The sequence below is a fragment of the Parasteatoda tepidariorum genome, chromosome 9, assembly GCF_043381705.1.
Source record: "Parasteatoda tepidariorum isolate YZ-2023 chromosome 9, CAS_Ptep_4.0, whole genome shotgun sequence".
Lineage (NCBI taxonomy): Eukaryota > Metazoa > Arthropoda > Arachnida > Araneae > Theridiidae > Parasteatoda > Parasteatoda tepidariorum.
Genome location: NC_092212.1, coordinates 49,090,949 through 49,112,436, shown reverse-complemented (window position 1 = coordinate 49,112,436; position 21,488 = coordinate 49,090,949). Strand labels below are relative to the sequence as shown.

The 21,488-nt window shown below is 27.4% G+C and overlaps 1 protein-coding gene across 3 annotated transcripts in view; it reads right to left on the bottom strand.

The window, feature by feature from the left end:
- Positions 1 to 1,066: 1,066 nt before the first annotated feature.
- Positions 1,067 to 21,488, bottom strand: part of LOC107445149 (nuclear factor Y-box A) — a 23,552-nt gene continuing 3,130 nt past the window's right edge. For all 3 annotated transcript variants that reach the window (XM_043049956.2, XM_043049957.2, XM_043049958.2), the window contains exons 3-10: positions 18,565 to 18,672; positions 16,710 to 16,763; positions 15,399 to 15,510; positions 13,284 to 13,420; positions 11,003 to 11,179; positions 9,236 to 9,436; positions 6,659 to 6,730; positions 1,067 to 3,531 (exon numbers count right to left, since the gene is read on the bottom strand). In XM_043049956.2, coding sequence (XP_042905890.1) covers positions 3,484 to 3,531; positions 6,659 to 6,730; positions 9,236 to 9,436; positions 11,003 to 11,179; positions 13,284 to 13,420; positions 15,399 to 15,510; positions 16,710 to 16,763; positions 18,565 to 18,672 — 909 coding nt within the window. In that variant the 3' untranslated portion in view covers positions 1,067 to 3,483. The remainder of the gene's footprint in view (positions 3,532 to 6,658; positions 6,731 to 9,235; positions 9,437 to 11,002; positions 11,180 to 13,283; positions 13,421 to 15,398; positions 15,511 to 16,709; positions 16,764 to 18,564; positions 18,673 to 21,488) is intronic.

Genomic DNA, 21,488 nt, shown 5'->3' with positions numbered 1-21,488 from the left:
ACTTGTAATATTTCTTTATCATCCTCTACTATTATTATGATTTGATATTTTATTTTTATCATGAATTAAGTTTTGAAAAATGTTATGAAAAACATATTGAAAACGGTATGTAACTTAACCATTTTGAAGTTATTAAAACAGCAAATGTGTTATATTTACTTTTATGATGAGCTTTACAATTATTTCCAGCCAAAACTGATGTTAGGAATTAACTTTACATAATATTACTAAACAATCTGATGAAAAACATACACTAATTTTAAAGTAACCAAAAGTTGAATAGAAATTTAAAAAAACAACAACAGTATATTAAGTTGCAATGTTAACTGAGAAAAATGATTATTAAAATCTAAGTTTGAATTTTATTTTAAGAGACATTAATAACAAAAATAATGAAATTTGTCAATTTTGAAGGTCAGTGTGGGTTTTCCACTTCAGTACCTTAGAACTCCCCCCCCCCTCAAAAAAGCACTATCTCTTCCTTGTGCAGTATTCCCCTTGTCCACACTCTATTCTTTTCTTTTAGAACGTCACTCTTCTCATGGAGTATCATTCTAAACAAAAGGCAGTATATATTAATGAAATGTATTAATAAAAGGACATGCTTTCTTCTTCTTGCCCCTCTCACACACATCCCTTCTTGTCTCTTTAAAATGCTTTACTCTCGGTGCACGGTCTAATTCCAGGTGATAAAAGAACAACTTTTTGCTTTAAAACATTGAACTGAAAATTTAAGTACTTTTAAGGGCCCTTATTTTCCAAAATAAAAGTTAAGCAGTTTTTAAGGACTGTGGGAAGCCTGAAAGGGGACTCTAACCCACGATTCATATACCACTGTGGTTGGTGCAAGCCTGGGATTCGAACCCGGTTCATCTCATTGGAAGGCGAACGCTCTATCCACTGAGCCACCTAGGCTTTCTCTTCAATTATACTCGTAGTAGAGAAGTGTAAGCCATTAAAAAAAAATTACCTGCCTGTCCAATTTTTTTTTATTTTTTTTTTTATAATGTTGTCAGATTAGTCTGGATGTAATGTACACATAGTTTTATTGTCAATAATGAACAAATTTTTAAAACAATTTTATTTACAAGGAGATTATATTACAAATGGTGTTTCTTTTTCTCATTATATTTTGCAGTTACCAATGCTCTGCTTTAAAGAAAAATATTTACAAAAAAAAACTTCTATCGTTTAGCTATTAACACATTCTAACATGAAAAGATACACATTTTTAAACTTTTCACATATAATTCATACAAAATATATTACAAATACCATTAACTTTTAGACAAATGCTTAAAATTAAAGAATGTCAAAATTTTTTTTATTTTGCACTGTTCAGCATGTCGATCATTAAACAACTCTCTATTAAACAGTTAAAACTATCAATTAGTTAAGAAAATCTTAGAAGTTTGTGTTTATGAAACAGTTGAAATTCAAAAGACACTGGAAAAACCATTTGTTCACTAAAAACTGAAATAAACTAGCCCATAATAATTGAAGAGACACTTTCAGTTCCTAGGCCTAGTGTGCACATTTAGATATAAGGTGTTAAAAACACTTTTTTTGTTCGTAATTTATTAATGGTTCCCCAAACCTCGGTATTTTATAGATAAGTACCAAAACTCGTTTGATTTGAACACCTTTAAGTTATAAGATAAAACCCATAAAAAATGATATCAAAAACTGAAAGAGTCTCTTCAATTATTATAGGGTAGTGCATGAACAATTTAGCAATAAGCTTCATTTTTTTGTTGTTCTTTTAAAACGTTACTAAAAACATTATAACTTCAAATGGGCACACATTTATTACTTTAATTTTCACCAATACATAGATTTAAAAAAAAAAAAAGGCACTGGAATTTAATTTATACATACTTTCCTTTTTAAAGGGGAAAAAAACAACTTTCCACAATTATAGTTACAGCTTTTATTTCAATACTATATACTAAAAGGAAAAGCATGAACAGAAGTAATTTGTCAAAGTTTTAAAATTAGGCAAGTAACACATAAATAAAATTGTTTAAATCAAGCTTTAAGCACAGAGAGAAGATTTTCAAATTTTCGATGAGTAGCCGCCAGAAAATATTAGTAACACAAAAAGATTATTTTCAAAAATTACACAGAAATTAATGCACTGTCTTTAAAGGTTCAATCATACAAGCTGACAAATGTGGTTATTAAAGTTAGAAATGTGTAACTTTTAGTATTAAATTGGCTTGATTTAAGCGTATTAATCGAGACTATTGTCTTATTAACAGCAACTATTTTACAGAGAAACAAAATCTTCGTAAGTTACCATAGAAAATACCTAATATTAGGAAAACTATTTTACAATTTACAAGTTATAAATGTTCATGTTTAAGATTTGTTACGTCTTTAAGCACCTTGAAAACTGTGAAAATTGTTCTGTTTTCAAGATATTACCAAAATATATATATATATTTTTAAACGTCAATACAAGCACGTCGGATTTTAGAAAACATGAATCCATTTGAAAAATTAAAATGAAATATTATATTAAGTAAACTATCTCGAACAAATTTGTATATTACATCAACAAAGTGACTTAATTGATGCCATAGTTTACTTTAGATTCAGAATAAAACAAACACTATTTCTTTGGACAATAAAATATATATAAAATTTCCAATCTTTCAATAAATAAAAAAAATACATAGCTGCCAACTTGAGAGAAAAAATGCCGAACATTGCGCAAAATATTTCACATATGTAAGGATTTTTTTAAAAAATAACTGCAATAAGGAAATATTATGTACACATAAATAAAGTCTATTACATTAAATACAAATTTAAAGCCACTTAAGTATATTCTGTTCATTATATTTTCAAACGCATCATGTTATCACAGTTAAAACACAATTTAAGAAACAAAAAAAACTTAAGTCTCATTTTATTTAGTAATTTTACCTGCTTTAAATTCTCGCCTAAACAATAAAAATATTCAACAACAATAAAAATATTCCTAAACAATAAAATTTTTTAGGTAATTTTCTAAAAGTAAATTCTTGATTTAAACCAGAAGATTTGCAGAAAATTGACTAAATCCAGTAGAGTTGGCAGCTATGCATTACAATCTAAGTTACATAAAAAAAGTTTTAATTTAAAATAAACACATGGAAAAAAATCATCAGAAGATTTATCAATCCCATTCAAAAACCACAATTGAAAAATTTATTGCCATGAAAAGTAAATACACCTAAAACGTGTATCATAATTTCTCACTATTGTAGTTATATATCACTGCAATTCACTCAAACATGGAATGATATGCAACAGTTACGAGATTTTTAAACTAGTATGAAATTGCATACTAAATCAGTTCAAGTTCTTTACATCAACGACATTACAAAAAAAAAAAAAAATTTATTCGTCAAATAAATTAGTTCCTATCTTTCACCTTGAAGACCGAAATTACACTTTTGGTTGTCATATGTTAAAAAGTCAATGTGACATGCACAATCAATTTGATTCTTCTGGAAGTAGGTTAGCAGCAATTATTCTGGCATTCTAGGAGAAACAAAGCAATTGTTTTATTCAGTATTATTTCAGAACAAAATAAAACAATAAATTTTTAATAATAAATAATCTTAGTTTGTAAATCATTAGAAAATTTATGCAATAAGTTATAATTTATATAAACGCATTTAAAGCTAAACGCTTTCTCACATTTTATTATTCACATCTTTATTTTTATAAAGTTATGCATTAATTAAAATTTTATAGTTTTCTCTTTACTAACTGTGAGAACCATATTAATCTCTCTACCTACCTAATCATAATTACTCAGGTTCCTTTTTTCTAAGACATAACATATTATTTGACTTGTTTGCAGGATTTTGCCTATTTTTTTATTTTATTCAGGAGCACTTTAATTTTGTGTCACTTGGATTTTCATTCTCTGATTATAATGGTTAAATAAAGTTTAATTTGCTCTTCTTAAATCCTCTGCCTGTCTGTCCTGATCGGCCAACTTATGTTTTGAAGCCGACATGATGTGATACCCGAGAGAAATGAGTACAGGTTCAATAAAATGCAAGTTATTTAAAATATATAAATTTATGGTCATCAATGTGAAAGTTTTCACGTTTGCAAATATGAAAAATAGCAGTAGTTCATATTTACTAAAGTGATTCTTCCAGAAGAAAGTGGTACAGCAATAAATTAAAAATTTATTAGGATCGGTGCTTTTCGAAATTGATTTGTAGTGAAAAATATGATTATTTTTATCAGTGAAATCTTGTGACTAAAGAAAGCGTCAAATTTGATTTCAATTTACTTTGGGGGAATGAAAGTGGTATTAAATTTGATTTATTGTTTTTTAATTTTTTGAAACAACTTTTACCAGTGTTTATATTGATAATTAATGATTTTATTTATTTTGATATATACATTTGTTCCAATAGTAATAAATTATTGAAATATGTTCTGATCCTAAAAGTAATAGGTGTTTAAATAACAATAATATTTATTGACTTTGATAAAAAATGCTACTAAATTTCTTTCTCTTTTTTTATATATTGAGCTTATTCACATTGTTAAACAGATTTCTTCATTTTTACAAATAATCTGCATCTTACAAATCATTTGAAAATAACTTTAAAATTTATTACAATTATTGACATTTTTTTCCCTTAGGAAATTGATAATTTTGATTAGTATAAAAAAGTTTGAAGAAATCGCCTATTTTATTGCTGATATGTTACAATTTGCATAATTTTTTGATTGTATGGGTAAAATTTAAATTTTTCCTACTTCTAAATATAATATTTAATTATTGAAATTTATTTTTAATGCCCAAGTAGAGGTAAAAATTATAAATTAAATATGGAAGAGTCCTATAATGTAATAACAGATTCAAATAATTTGGTAAGATTTATTTGAATTTGTTTATTTTTTTGCCCAAGTAGAGGTAAGAAATTTATTTTTAATGCCCAAGTAGAGGTAAAAATTATAAATTAAATATGGAAGAGTCCTATAATGTAATAACAGATTCAAATAATTTGGTAAGTGAATTGAGTACTAGTTCTCAAAATTTAAATCTAGATAAACCGGAAGAAAAACCCAGACATATTAATATTTGAGCCGGACATTGGTGTTCAGTTCACAGCTTCTAATTAAATGAAAGATTGCTAGATTTTAAACTAAATGAAGAGTGGAAAATTAATAATTTTCCAAAAATCATAAAAGGCTCAGCTTTAAAATTATTTATAAATAACCGTTTAAATCGTGATTCTTTTCAGGAAATAGTCAAAACTTTTCAAAAGCATTATTTTTCACCTCCATTTCGCTTTAATGATTCTCAAAATGTAAAACTTTTTAGCCCAGCAAAAGACCCACACTTATTTTACCAAAAAGATAGAGTTATGTCGAAAATTAAATTTAAGTAATGAGCATATTATTTATTTACATTATGAGGGTTTGTCAATATGATTGCCCCCACAAATTAGGTTTAACGTTTGGTTCTATAGGAGCACAAAACCCTAATTGAATGGCTCACAATAGTTTCCAAAATTATTCATGGTATTTCTACTTTCTTATCCCAAAATAAAAATAATCGAAGTGATAGAACCAAAATATAGTGGATATAGATAGACAACAATTTCAAGGCTGGACACTTAGACGGCCATTCATTAATAACTTAGCTCAAATTATTATGATAATAATAATTTACGCCAAAATTAACCTTTTCCCTGGCCAAGTCAAAATTGCAATCAACTTTGTAACAATTGTAACAAACTTAATAAAAATAAACAACAAACAAGTCATTTTGCCCAAGCTTTCCAGGAGCGACCTCCTAAGTCATGTAAATATTGTGATAAGCTAAGAATCACCAATGCCTATCATTGGGACCAAAATTGTTTAAACAAACAAAATTTCTTTACTGCTGAGAATCAAATCCAGCATAAACAAAAAAGAAAACAATGAAAATGACAAACACCTGATTGTGACTAATAAAACTATCATGTTAAATGTCCAAAAAGAAAAAACTTTATAAATGTAAAGCAAACAAAAGGTAATTTGCAACTTAACCAAACTTGCACTTTAAATTTAAAAATGGGAAATGTAGCTAGGTCAGTTGAATTTTATATTTTAAATAATGATTTACTTTATGCGATTTTGGGTTTAAAAGTTTGTATTAGATTTCAACAAGTAATTGATTGTATTAAACAGGTTGTAATGCAAAATCAGAAAAAAATGATAACTTTTTCTGATTATAAAAAAGCAACTCGTTTTTGTACATTTCTCCTGAAATCCTGGTTAATGACTGCAATAGTGAAATTGATAAATAAAAATAAAAGATCAAACTCTTCAATTTGCTAGTAGCACGCTACTATAGAATTTTTTTTTTACGATATTACAATTGTGTTACAATTTTTATCACCTGTACAAAAGTGTGTTTTTTATATTCATATTACTTTTATACATTGATTGTTAAGATTAAAAATTTTATTCTTTTCATGTTAATTGTGCTTCTAACATAGGAAAGTATTGCAAATAGATCCCTGTGCCTGTCTGTCTTGTAATATTTCATAGGTTTCTTTTTTTTATATTTAAATTGCAACCAAAATGAGAAATACAAGTAATATAAGTCATAGTAAAAAAAAAGTACAAAAAGGCGTACCTTTGCACTTACCTTAATTTTTTTTCCACTTTCAGATGCATCCCAGATTTCAACTTTCACAACTTCGCCAGCTTTATAATTCCACTAATCAACAAATGAAAAAAGAATATGCTTCATTAAAAAGCCATAATAAATCATGCAAAATGAAAATTTAATTCACTAAGTGTTACAGTCTCTAGATATATAGTTTTTTTTTTATTGAGTAAACATTTTATTAGGCATGGCAGTACTCATGGAACTTTTAACTAAACAAAACTAATTCTTCTGTAGTACTTTTCAATACATAGTNGTTCTTTTGCTGATAAAACACAACGTAAAGCAGCCATTAATTTTACTTACATTCGAACCTCCATTATCTAAAGTAGTTGGGACTGAACCTAAGCTATTTTCATCTTTATAACCATCAATTGTTATTTGATAAACCATGGAGAAAAAAAGAAGCTTTATCCTTACAATTGTCTTTATACAAAGTTAAAGCAATTATAACCACACAATTAATCTCTACACTTTAAAATATTTATAAAGTAAATTTTAAAATACTCCATACAATATGCCGTTTACAGTAATTTAGAATGGAAGATCTGTCTCCAACAAATTATTTTTTCATTTTTCTGTAGCTTAGCACTTAATAATTGAAACTTGAAATAATAGCTTAATGAATTTACTTATTTATTAAAGTTAACACCGTAACAATTATTTAAGTCTTTATTTTAAAATATATATATATATTTCCCCAAATGGCAGGCACTGATCATTATTCTTCGCCTTAGAAGATGCAAGAACTGTTACTCATTTCACGTTACCCAGTGGGCACCTGTGAACCAAAGTCATAGAGGCAAGCAACATTACCCACTTTTAAAATATTTATAAAGATATATTTTACCATGCTCTATAAAAGCACGCCTCATACAGTAATTTGAAGAAAAAGTTTTTTTGTTCCACACAAATTGTTTTTTCTATTTCATTGGTGCTTAGCTTCATATCCAAATTTTGGGTTAAATTAAAATTTATCTTTAATTTAAAATCTTCAGTTGTTGAATGGATTGTAATTTACTTTTATAATTAATCAAAGCTGTTGAAAAAAAAATCTGAAAAAATATTTAAAACCACACATTTGGTAGGTCATTTTTAATACAAACTATATAAACATAAGATGCAGGAAAAACTAAAACTTTGGAAATGAATGAAAAAATTAACTCGTGTTAAAAGAGGTTTAGATAGTTGAGGTTGTACTGTATTTAGGAATCAAAGTAGGGTTTTATAGATGGGGGCAGACAAACATACAACATTTAAAAATTAGCATAATCTTACATTTCAAATAAGTTTTTATTTTCAGATGGTAAAGGATGTCAGTCTTTATGTTGGTAGAATTGTCAGATCTTCCGATTCTCCTTTCTGGTGGAAGTTCTGAAAAACAAATTGCGATATGGATACGTCCCAATCATGGAACAATGACAGTTTGTGTCTTTTTGCTTAAAAAGTTCCGTATACTCTAAGTGGGAATGAAACCAGAATTGCATATTTTCTATTATTCTAAGCATAACCAGAGAAAAAATGGACAGAATACATTTTCACTAACAGAAAATTTTATCTGCTACCCAGGGAATTGCAATAAATTTTATGATTTCAAAATCAAAACATTAATTTATACTGAACAAATTCTTTAGATGAAATATTTATAAGACTAGTCCCCCCCCCCAAGGAATGAGAACACTCAAAATTTATAATTTTAGTTTAACATTGGAAGGGTAAGCACCAATACCTTGAATTGTGTATTTCTCTTTATATGCATAAATCCCTTATCCGTACCTTCATTTAAGAAACTACTTTTTTTTCTAATGTTAATCATTCATTATAAATTACAGATAGAATTAAAATTAAGATATTTTTTTTAAAAAATCATAATTTCACTTTTTTACAAATGTTGAATGGTTTAGGATAAAAAGAAATAAATACAATTTTCTAAAGTTTATGAAATATAGATTTGTAATAGATGCCTGAAAGTAACGGATCAGTTTCAGAAATAGATGACCATTTTTTAAAAATATATCTCAATATCTGATTTTGTACCTCAATCATTTGCTCGATGGAATTAACATATATTTAAAACTTACCTTTAAAACCTTAATATTTAATGTTAATTCAGAAAATCTGATTAATACATCAAAAGTTGTTCCAGTTATATTTTTCATAAAGAGTACTGTACTTTACATAAACTAAATTATGCACTGATTTAATAAAAACGAATAAAAAAAAAGAGGTTTTAAAATAAGTATAAATTTTTCAAAAAGTATCAACGATTTTTATACAAATTGGGTTTGAAAGAAGGTTGAATATCAATTTTAAAATGATAATGAGTAACATTTTAACAAGCTTACAGAAAAATAAACAGTCTAGGAGCCAGCATCTTATGATTCCTCTAGAATGAAAAGCAGCATAATAACTTTTTTTATTGAATTTTACAAAGGAAGTTTTCTGCCACCTTCAGTTTTCAAAGGTTCTCTCTGGCTACTGCACGCTTGGGATTTACAGACACTTGAATTAAGCTATATATAAGCACATGCAATTAAATTACTAAGTTATACTCACATCTAATCCTGATAAATCTGACATGCCATTCCCTCCACCAAGTCCATCAGAATCTGTGTTAGTTTGAGAATCTTGGGAGAGTTTAGAGTGGTGATGATGGTGCATTAACATTTCTTCTTTGGAAGATCCAGAATGAAACCGTCCGCCTTCTCCTCTGACTCTGTTCATAGCATGACGATGTCTGGATTCATGTAAATATTTCTAAACGCAAAACAACTTATGCAGTCAACACAGTATTACAAGACTATGTAAAACAAGTATATTAAATATTACTATGTCAAATATAACAAGCAGTTATTTTTTATAATAAATAACTTTCATTAATTAAGAGTAAAACCAATTTAATGAACAAGCTGAAGTAACCACAATTTAAACTGAAATTTATATTTAAAAAAAAAGTTATTCAAAAATCTACTTATTTTCATTTAAAAATAAAAATCGATTCATCAGGAATTCAATCTATCAGAACTTTCAGTAAATTTTATAAAAACTATGCAAATTTTTTAAAATTCTTTTGCACTTAGTATTAAATTTATTCTCTAAACCTGCAGCTCCCTAACAGTGTTCCTTGGAAGAGTTCTCGGGGTTCTGCGGGTTAGCATTTAAAACCAGTTGCTGATAACCAATGGAGTTTTGAAACTACCGATTATATTCAAATATTACCCACAATTCATTTAATTTCTCGGTTGTCATTTAGAAATTATTGTAAGTGAAAACCAATGAAATAGAAATGGAATTTTTTAAAAAGAAAATATAATATTTCCAATTGAAATATATTGAATAAATTATGAAAAGAGCAAGCATTTATAAAATATTGCATAGTATTTCCTATTATGCTTTTTAATCCCTAATTTTTTAATAAAAAGAATGTTTCCTTAATAACCATTTTCAACATTTATAGCAATTCTTTTAAGTTTTTATTTTGAAGTAAACCATAATTTGGGTTATTCTATTCATTTTCAGCTTATGCATATATACAAAAAATAAATCCATAACTTGACTAGAGATAACACAAGGACTGCAAATATAACTGCCGTACATAAAAATCAATTTCAGATTATTAATGATAAAAGGATGACTGCTGTTCTGCACTTACGTATGAGTGGTAAATATTTAGAAGAAAAAAATGAAAGAAATGGCGTTAAAATACTTTCTTATTGGCAGATACAGTTTTAATGTTCCATTTATTTTAGACTGCTTACCTTCATCAGTAATGGCTATCATTCTTTCTATTGGTTACCATTTTTTCTATTTTATAGTACATTAAAGATGAAATGCATCTTCAAAACTTGCAAGATCTTTCAACACAATATTTTTGTGAGTTAAAATGTTATTTTTTGTCATTTACCATCATTGTGTTGATGATAAATTAGAAAAAAATAACATTAAAAAGATTTTAATAAATTTAATGTTGACAAATAATGTTTTCCCAGATTTTGGAAAACACACACACATTATCAAATTTTTGGAAGCACACAATTTCTATAAATATTTTAAAATTAATACTAGGTTACTAATTTATAAAATTTGTATAAATTCATAATGATCTAATCATTAGGTAGGTAAGATAATGAATTTATGCAACAAATTTTAAAATTGAAACATATTTAATCATTATTCTGAAACAAATACCCTTCATTATTTAATATTAGTACTAATAACTGCATATAAAGCAATGGAAAAGATAAAAAGCATTGCAAACAATAATGAAGTTAACATTTATAGCAAAATGTTTTTTTTTGTCAGCTATTATAATAATTTAATTACCCTTCTTTCTTTAGGTATACGACCTTCAGCTTCTAGTTTAGCCCTGGCTTGCCTTCTTTTTAAAATTCGATGATATTGCTTTGCATTGACATAAAGTGGTTCTTCTTCTAACAGTTCAGCACCGGGTAATGGTATTCGTTGAACAGTGTTAATTCCAGCAGCATTAGGCACAACTTGCTAACATAATAAAAAAAAAGTTCCATAACATGCTTTACAATAACTCTAATTTTGCAATGTTATAATAAAACATTGTTAGAGTTAACTTTTAATAAATGCTTTTAAAACTAAATCAATAAAGAATTACTAATTATGTTTTCTTCTAGTTCTTAAGTACATAGGTAGAGCAAGTGTTTGATATGTGGCAGTTTTAACTATGGGCAAAACTGTCGTATTGAAAATCTAAAAAAATGCATTTAAGTATTTGCACAAATAATATTTTTCGTATTTTAAATAGAGCATCATGTGTAGTGTTTTAGACAATCTATCATCCGTCGAAAAAAGAAAAACTTAAATAATAATTTTTTTTTATGGCAGACATTAATAAATATTTAAGTTATTTTAAAATAATTTTTTTTAAATAATATTTAAAAAAATATTTGAAGTTGTTTATCAATTCATTATTTTTTGTTACTTTAATTGCCTTTTAGTATGCAGGGGTCTGTCTAGGTTTTTCTGACAGGTACCTATTTTGTGAAAATTTAGACGTAATTTGTGAAAAATTAAAAATTATATTAAAAAATCAACACAAAAATATGGATTTATCGTTTCTTAAGGGACACAAAAATGAAATTTTAAGAAAAAGTATTTTGTGAAACTACCGTTTTTCCAAAATTGAATTTGTGAAACTACCGTTTTTCCTAAAGTTGAATTTGTGAAGGTACCGCTAAACGGTAGTAAATTCGGCCTGGACAGACCCCTGGTATGCCTTCAATTATTTTTATAAACTACAAATTTTTCTTTTATTTTGAAAATTAGAGATACTAATTACTTTTTGAAATACATACACAAATAGTATAAGAGGGTAATTTAAAAATTGTTGATGATAAAATTCAGTTATGATATATTGCACTTTTTGATCAATTTTTATGGTGTTACATATGTATTTGGGCAAAGAAAAATTTTGATCTGACTTTAAAAATCTCAAAATAAAATTATTGAATACGAAATAATACAAACCAGAAAAAATTTATATTAATGATTTTTCCTAAAATTACGTTTTATAATATTTTGATCTGATAGTTGATTTAACTTTATTTAAAACATCTAGTAATTTCTTATTATAAAGAGTGCATCTATTGAAAAGGGCTCGGTAGACTTAGGCACTCAGCATAAGGCCTTAAAAAATGAATAATTGTTTTTACCATAGCATTTATTTTCTAAATGCATTTGGAAATAAGATCTGATGCTTTTTTGTCTGCAGCTTTTTAAAATTTCATTAAAGTTCTGCTTCATCCGGCTTCAAGGATTGAACACCTTCATCATAGTTTGAGCTAATTTGTTTTGTTTTTTTAATTATTATTCTTAGAAATTAATCATTAATTAGTGATTTGAAGCTGCAAACTTCACAAAGGAGCTACAATCCCAGCTGAGTTTCTGGTTAAGATTGTAATATGGTGTACTTAATTGATACTAGTGAGGGGTCTGCCCAGGCTTAATTTACTACCATTTAGCAGTACCTTTACAAATTCAACTTTAGGAAAAACGCTAGTTTCACAAATTCAACTTTACGAAAATTGATAGTTTCACAAAATTTTTATTTTTGTATCCCTTAAGAAACGATAAATTCATATTTTTACTATATTTTTCTGTTGAATTTTCAATATAATTTTTCACAAATTATGTCTAAATTTTCACAAAATAGGTACCGCTCAGAAAAACCTAGACTTCAGCAGTCTACATTAATCAGTCTTTAAAATCAAAAATATAATTTTGATATATAGAAAAACTGTATTCATATTTCTGGTAATGTTAGCTTAGCACTCTACAATAATTTGCAAGCTAAAAAGTGTCCGTATATATCTAATTTTATTTCAAAACTTGACTTAAAGGCGAAATATAATTTGATAAGATGCTTTTTAAATTGCAAATTATATTTCAAGTTGCGTGCAAAATTGGAAAGTAAGTTTTAACATTACACAACAGCCCTAAAAAGCAGATATGAAATTAGTGCTATACTTTTAGTTAAAAAAAAGTATAAAACCCATCACAATAGATTTAAAATTAAACAAAAAAGTTGTCAATAAGATGAAATTAAAAAAAAAAAAAAAAAAAAAGTATTTACCATCACAATATTGCCCTGAGGAACATTAGAAGGAATTGTAATTGTTTGGGGAGTTGGACTAGCAGCAGTTGTGGTTGCAGTTTGAACAACTTGTGGAGCAGGAGCAGCTACAGAAACAGATGGTATCTGTATAATACCTAAAAAGGAGAAAGTTAGTTTATTTTCATTTTAAAAGGAAATAAACATATAACAGGTTGAACATAGTGCACATCTTTTTGTAATTGATTTATTGCTAACTAGAAAAACAAAGCTAATAAAATTTAAAAAAAGATTTTATCTTAACATATACTCATGATGTACGGATTTATCAAAGAATTTTTCTTTAAGCCATTTGTAAACTATATAATTTCTTTCAAAATGAATGAACTATTTTTTATATTTAATCCAATTTGATTAAACCTTTTTTTTCCCAATAGAATTTAAAATTTTATATTTTATTTTATAACCGCCCGTGAAAGGCCAATCCAAATTAGGGTTTACGGCTACTACTTCTGGATCAAGTATTGGGAGAAATTTGAATTGCATGGAGAAGAAAACCACGATAACACCCGACTGCAAGGGGAGTTAGCACTGTGGTCGGTGCAAACCGGGTGAGGAATTTGCATCAGCCAGCCATTGCTGGGATTCGAACCCAGTTCACCCCCATTTTCCAATTTTTTTTTTTTTATAACCGCTGTTGAACAGTCGACCCAATTTTGGGTTTTCGACTACTAATGTTCAACTCCATAGTTTTGTAATTTTGAACAAATGTAGAAGACAAGGAAACTCCTGGATCAGTACCCCCAGAGGTATGATTTGTTATGGGAACATGGAGGACTTTGTGACTCGTCAGATTTAACATGCATCAGTCACTATTTACTACACGGGGAGTATTCGGCCGACGAGGATCGAACCCACGACCTCTTGGACATGGGCCCAGTGTCCTACCAACCAGACTATCATGCCCCCCATTTTACAAAATAATAATAAGCCTTGTTTTAAGGTCGTTAATGTTACACTAAAACTATGATGAAAAAGGTTGATGGCAATACTTAGGGATTGATCCTTGATGATCAGAATACAACACTGACGCATATCTACACAACAATTTTTTTTTATAAATTAAATATACAATTTAAATTAGTACTTGTTAGAATATTTCAAAATACAATCTCAACCAACTGAGCATTTGCAACAGCTTGAGACAATTTTTCTCACTTTAATAAAAGTATTTTAACTGGTTAAGCAATGAGAAAGATGTGTACCGTGGAAAACTTCCAACATGAAGCTTGCTAAAACACGAAACTCTTGATCAAATAAAAGTATAGAATACCTTAATTAATATTAGTAACTTTCGGAAGAAAAAAGAAAGAAAGAGGACATTATAGCAAATGTAAAAATATAGATATGTAAAATGAATGGTAATTATGAAAATCCTAATGTAAAACAAAACTTAAATTCATATCACTCGAATCAAGCTAAAACGCGACTCATGCATTTCATATTCTCCTTTAGTTTATCATATCATGTGCACAAGTTTAATTTGAAATAAACTGAACTCAGTTTAACATGAGTGATAATTGACAAAAGATACATCTAGTTATATTATTTCACTAACAGATCAGAACAATTTTTATTTCATTGATGCGAATAATGCAAAAGCAAAACTCAAGCATTTCATATTCGCCTTTAGTTCATCATTTCTTACACACAAGATAAAATTTGTAACACACTCATAACATTACAGCTATATCCTTAATAAACTTTATAAAAATATATATTTAGAATGTATTAACATAATACAGCACAAATTTTGAATTTCAAGCTGAATTCAAAAGGTACAACAGCTGGAAAGGACATACTGTGATGCATGAAGGGATATTGGGCTCCAATGCATATTATGAAAAGAATAAAATTAATCTTTGCATACTTTCAAGAAAAGTATACATAAAAATGAAAAGAAATTATAAAAAAAAATGGTGTATTTAAAACAAGTTTTTTGTTTCAATTGTATATCAACTACAAAAGAAAAAATATATTTTAATGACGTTTTTTCTAATTACATTATTTAACAACTGGAACATTTTGAGAAACATTTTTTGTACAGGTAAGAAATATAATGAATTAAACAATTACCTCCTTGAGTTTGCATGAAGTTTGTTCCATCAATTGTAACAGGCTGGTAAACAAGAGTTTGTCCATCTGAAGTTTGAAGAATCTGGCTTTGTCCAGGTTGTTGTATAATTATCTGGAATAAAAAAAAAAAATTAGAAATCTATTTAAAGCCTATCTGCACAAATCACCAATCTGAATGTCTGGTGTTTTAGCACTCTTTAGAGCAGAAACTTCTTTTTATTTAAAGGCAATTAATAGTTTCTGAATCTGCTCAAGATACTATGTGCTGCATGAACATAATTAATTACAGGCAAGGTTGCCTCATCTGCTAAGTAGGAAAAAAAAAAAAGCTCCTGGTTTTGATTCAATCATGTCTATAACCACTTTTTGTTTAGTTCTTTTAGATAGAAAATGTTCTTGAGTTTGGATTGAATAAGTCTATCTGTAGAAAATGTGCATTCAATGTTGCAAGCTGGCTGGTTTAAGTTCGGTATTATTTTTCTAATTACAAGTATGACTAATAAGAAAATGTTGTTAAACACCATTTCATTTTGTGTATACTGAGTAAGCGCAGTTGGCGCTTTTCTGAAAGGACTAAATTTTAAAGAGTTTTTAAATTAATTTATTGAAATTTCGAAATTTTTTAAGGCTATTTCTTATCTAAATAAAAAAAGATATGAAGCCGCGTGGTTTTATTATCTTTAAGATATACTATATATTTGCCTTTTCTACCTCTAATCAAAATAACTCCCAACTAAATCCCCTCCTCAAAAAATAAATCCTAATTATAAAAAAAAAAAAGCCCACCTCAATTAAGCTCTAAAAAACTTTTTTTAGTCGTAATTACAGGGCTGCCAACTACTTTGCTTTTTGCAAAATATTTTATAGAGAGAAAGGATAATTAAAAATCTCATTTGAAATCCTCACCACAAGAGATCTAGAACAAAGTTGAGTTTCTTATAAACCTTTGAATCATTTTCATGAAGCAGAGTTGAAAATAACCTTAATTTAAATTTACAAAATTATAAATAATGCATTAAATCAAAACATTAACTACCACAAGAAGAAACTTCTCAAAAAGCGTAGAAAGTTGGCATAGTAATATAGTACCATAGAGTAGTAACTTTATAATCTTTAACTACAATAAAATACAAACAAAGCACATGCATAAAAGACATTTTTTAAGATCTTTAAACTTAAAGCATTCCTCTAAACATAAAACATTTAATAAAATTTTAAACACAAAATAAATGCATTGCACCATGGATGTATATTTTTAAAATTCAGACTAAATTTAGCTTTAAAAAATATAAATAAATAAAATCTGCTTACTTGCTGAGGTTGACCTTGTTGTCCAGATAACGAGCCAATGGGAATAACTTGAATCTGAAATTTTAAAAATTTTGTTACTTTTTTCATCTAAAATTTCATATAACAAAATAGTATAAATGAGGCAGATAAAATAAAGACAAAATAAAATATTACATAAGTGTTTAAATAATTACATATATTTATTTTAAGTACATAAAAATCTGTCATTAGTTTATAATTCTTAAATTATTACCTTTATAAAAAAATATTGATAAATTTTTTTTATTTAGTTTGGGCATATTACGAATAAATAACGCATTGTAATTTAAAGCATCAAACTATTAAGCTGCTGCAATTCAAAAAAAAATCTACATATTAATAAATCTCCAATTTCAAAATTCTTACAAACATCAGAAAAAATAATAACTTTCAAAGCAGTAAGCATAACTTTTAAAGCAGCATTTTTATAAGTATAAAGAGCTGAATAGAAAATATAAAATGAACAAGAAATTAACTATACATTTTGTTTGCATTAAAAAAAATGTAATTGAATTTTTAAAAAAACGTTTTCAAAAGTTTTAAATTATTATGAAGTTATTACATGTATATTAATATTTACATGGTATCTGCTACATTATAGATTTTCAAATTCCTGACTTTCCATGACTAATTTCAAGAATTTTTCATGACTTAACCAAGTTACTATTTTCTCCGACAAAAACACAACAATAAATTTAAAAAAGCATTATAATAACATTAATTGAAATGATAGGTATAACTAAAACTGTTATACTTTGCATCTTCATATTTTTAGATTTTAAATTTAAAAAACTGAGTTAAGAAAGAGTTGAAGCAATAGCAGAAAAAAAAATACAAAAGCAAATAACTCCTTTTCTTCTGCAGAATTATATTCTAAAGATACTTTTCTTGCTCCTCGGAAAAGAAAGAAATACTCATGATTTTTCTGTTCTCATTTCGGAATAAAAAAAATTCGCCAATGACTGGCTTGCTTCTGCTAGAATTTGATAAAATTAAAAGAATAAATAATAACAAAAATTCTGAAATCACAGTTTAAAAGATAATTCGCTCTAGAAATGTTTTTTCTTTCATTTTTTGAAAGAACACCATAATTTTTAAAGAACATGATAAAATATTTTATATTTTAATAAAATATGACTGTGAGTGGGGATTTTGTTACAAACTCAGATATCCGGAACACAATGAAATTAGGAGGGGGGTAAATTCCAATTTTAAAATTGGATTTTTTGGTTCGATTATTTTACCAAATTCCATGATTTTTTTAAAAAAATAGTTAAAATTATGACAAATTTTGTTCAATACCCAAATTCATGACTTTCCAGGTGCGCAGATACCCTGTATTTAATAATAAAGAAATTCAAACTTTATTTTCTACTCATTATAAGACCACACAAGTATTAAAAATAGTGCAGCACAACTAAAAATAAAATTTGGTTTTAGTCAAGTAAATGAAATTTAAGCTACTTAGACACAGATTTTTAAATCATATAACTGAAAACAGATGACAAACAATCAGTTTGGATATGCATTTCAGAAGCTCAACGAAAGCGTCAATAAAACTAACTACTATATTTTAATGCTTGGCTTCAAACTTGATAATATTGGATTTTTATCTTTTTGAAAAGTAATTAATTGTCAATTAATAGTAATCTTAAAAATAAAGATAGTTTTACTAGTTTGTTTTAAAATTTTACATTTAATGGCACTATTAGCAAAACGAAATCCCCCCTAAAAGAATCTTTTGACACAGCTATTGAAAGAGGTTTGCTTCATTTGTTCAAAGTTCTGCTGAAGCTTAAAACATGTAAGAAATTTCATAAGTGTTTTATTAACAGACCTGAGGCACCTGTTGTCCAGGTTGACTTTGGATTTGAATTGTGTGACCTTGAGGTAAACCTTGTACCATAATTGGTTGACCATTGGCTGCACTGGCAACTTGCAAGACCTAGGCAAAATAAATTAATGTATAATATTAGACAACACCAAATTAATAAGACTATAGGAAATTATTATTTATAAATTACTTCTTACACATTAAATGTCAGCTTTTACTTATTTAAAACCATGAAGCATTTTAAAATAACTAGCTAATAAAATTACTGGGTAAAATTTTTAATCTTGTCAATCGAAAGCCCTAACCCAAACGTAAAATACAGATTTAACTGTCTATGGACCTTGATTATAAAGAAGAATAAATAAATTGCAATTAGTCTTATATTGGTATACTTTTCTGAACAGCAAAATAGCTTTCTTTTTGTTATTAGTTAATAGCACACAGTTAAATTTTTGAAAATTAGTCTATTTGTGAAAAGGGTCAAATTTTTCTNTTTAAAAAAAAATTGTGAATAAGCTCTAAAATAGTTTTAAGTAAGATCGTTTAAGTTTCGTAAGATCGAGAATAGATCGGCTGCGAGAATAGATTAACGGAGATCGGCTGCGGCGGATGGTGGTCCGGCGGACCACTGTTTATTATTTTATGCCGGCCCGACTCCGATTTTAGTGGTCACGGACCAACGGACCATCGTTAATTTCGAGCCCTGCTAGTACACTTTTCTAAACAGCAAAATAGCTTTTCTTTTGTTATTAGTTAATAGCACACAGTTAAATTTTTAAAAATTAGTCTATTTGCGAAAAGGGTCAAAATTTTCTTCTTCTTTAGGGCACACATAAAATTATTATTTGATCAGGGTTACCACAGAAAAAAATGAACAAAATAGTTGCTTAAATAAAAACAAAAATTCATCAAAAATGTGACTAAAATTTTGTTAATGAGTTAATTGTCATATGCCATGATATATATATATATATATGAAAAGTGATTACTCAAATTCGAATTTCACGCATCGTAATATCTTATTAAAAGTTTTTTTTAAAAAAAAATCATGCGGAATTATGTAGCAATAATCATTAAAAAGGCAACCGAGAAATGAAATAGACTTACAATGGAGTCTGTGCAGATTGAACGAATTAAAAAGTGAAGACTTAAATTCGCAATTCAAAATTTTTGAAATTTTTTAAGAAAAAAAAAAGTTCAGTTTGTCCAGAAACTATCTTGGGGGGTAAAGAGTTTCTACCCAATTTATGCTTTAAAAAAAAAACATCGCTAAGAGTACAGAAAAGTCTTCCAGTAGTCTCCTTTTCCTGAAAATAGTTGCTTTTTTTTCGCCTTCTCAGGCAAAAAATGTTGCCATAGTCGCCTCATGTCAAAAATAGTTGCATTTTAGTCGCCTGTGGCAACCCTATTTGATTGACCTCGAAATTTACTTTTGATACACTATACGCAATTTTTTATTGCTTAACAATTGAACTTTGTGAGGAAAAAAATATTGAAAGTTAACGAAGTAGCACAAAAGATAAGTAAAGGAGGATTTCCTTATTGGTACCTGCGGCAGAAATGTCTTTAAACTTACCCACAACCTAAAATAATAATAAAAAAAAACACTAATTGAGGAAAATTGAAAGATATAATTTGCAAAAATCTTCAGACAAGTCATTATACACATGAACCAGACTGTCTAACTTAGCAAACAATTTATACAAACAGGCACCAACATGAGAATATCCCTAACAGATCCAATTATGCTTAACTTTATATAAGTCATCAGCACTGCATATTAACACATTTCATTAGCATAATTGATAATACAAAAAATTTAAACACCAAATGTGTTTTTTTGCTGCAAAATTATATTCAAAAGATGAATATCTCAAGCATCAGATGGGAAAGAAATGCTTGTGATTTTTCTACTCTCATTTGTTAAATAAATATTTCAGGGTTGCCACTCAAATCTGAAAAAAAAAATTCACTGTGTTTTCCCTGTACATATTATGCACAATATATTAAGAGGAAACAACAATTACTGTGCTCTTGTGTGAGCTATATAGGGCAAACTATATTTATTAGTTTTAATTGCTGGAAAAACAGCTGAACATACTTATATAATGCTACAGTAAATGAAATAGTTTAGTATAGCTGAAATATCATGGTTAAATATCCCATAGATTACACTTTGAGTAGTCACCATTTTTTAAAAGACAAAAATAAGAAACAAAATTCCCTGTATTTTCCCAGTTTGTAAAGAAAGAATCAAAATTCCCTGCTATTTTAGATGATTTTTAAATTCCCTGTATTTTCCAGGTTTTCCCTGTGGAGTGGCAACCCTGTATTTGATAATGACTGGTTTCAGCAATATTTCAAATGGATAATATAAAAAAAATATATATATATTTCAAAATCATGAAAGTTTAAGGTAGTTCACTTTAGATATGACTGTGAGTGGAGATTTTGTTACAAATTTAGATCTATAGCATAATAAATTATTTAATAAATATAGTACAGTTTCACCCCCCTTTTTATTATAAATTTGGTTGAATAAAATCTATTGAATATTTTTTATATATTATGCAAATGAAAATTTCAAACAACGCATTCTAGTCTTCATTTTATTGTTCATAATGTGCACAGATTCCATCGTAAATATATGTAGTATTTTGATCATTTTCCCCCCTGGCTATTATTGCTAAAATTTTTTATCTGTTTGTTCTTATGCAGGGTGGCCACTCGAATCAGATTTCAAATTTCCCTGATTTTTCCAGGTTTTCCAGATAAAAATCTTAAAATTTCCAGGTTTTTGTTTCTTTTTTCTTATAAAGTATAGGATGTGTACAAGAAAAGTGTCTATATTATAAAATATTTTATTCAAAATGTTATTTTTTTTTAACATATCTTGAAAAAAATAATTTATTTTGACAATTTTGCAA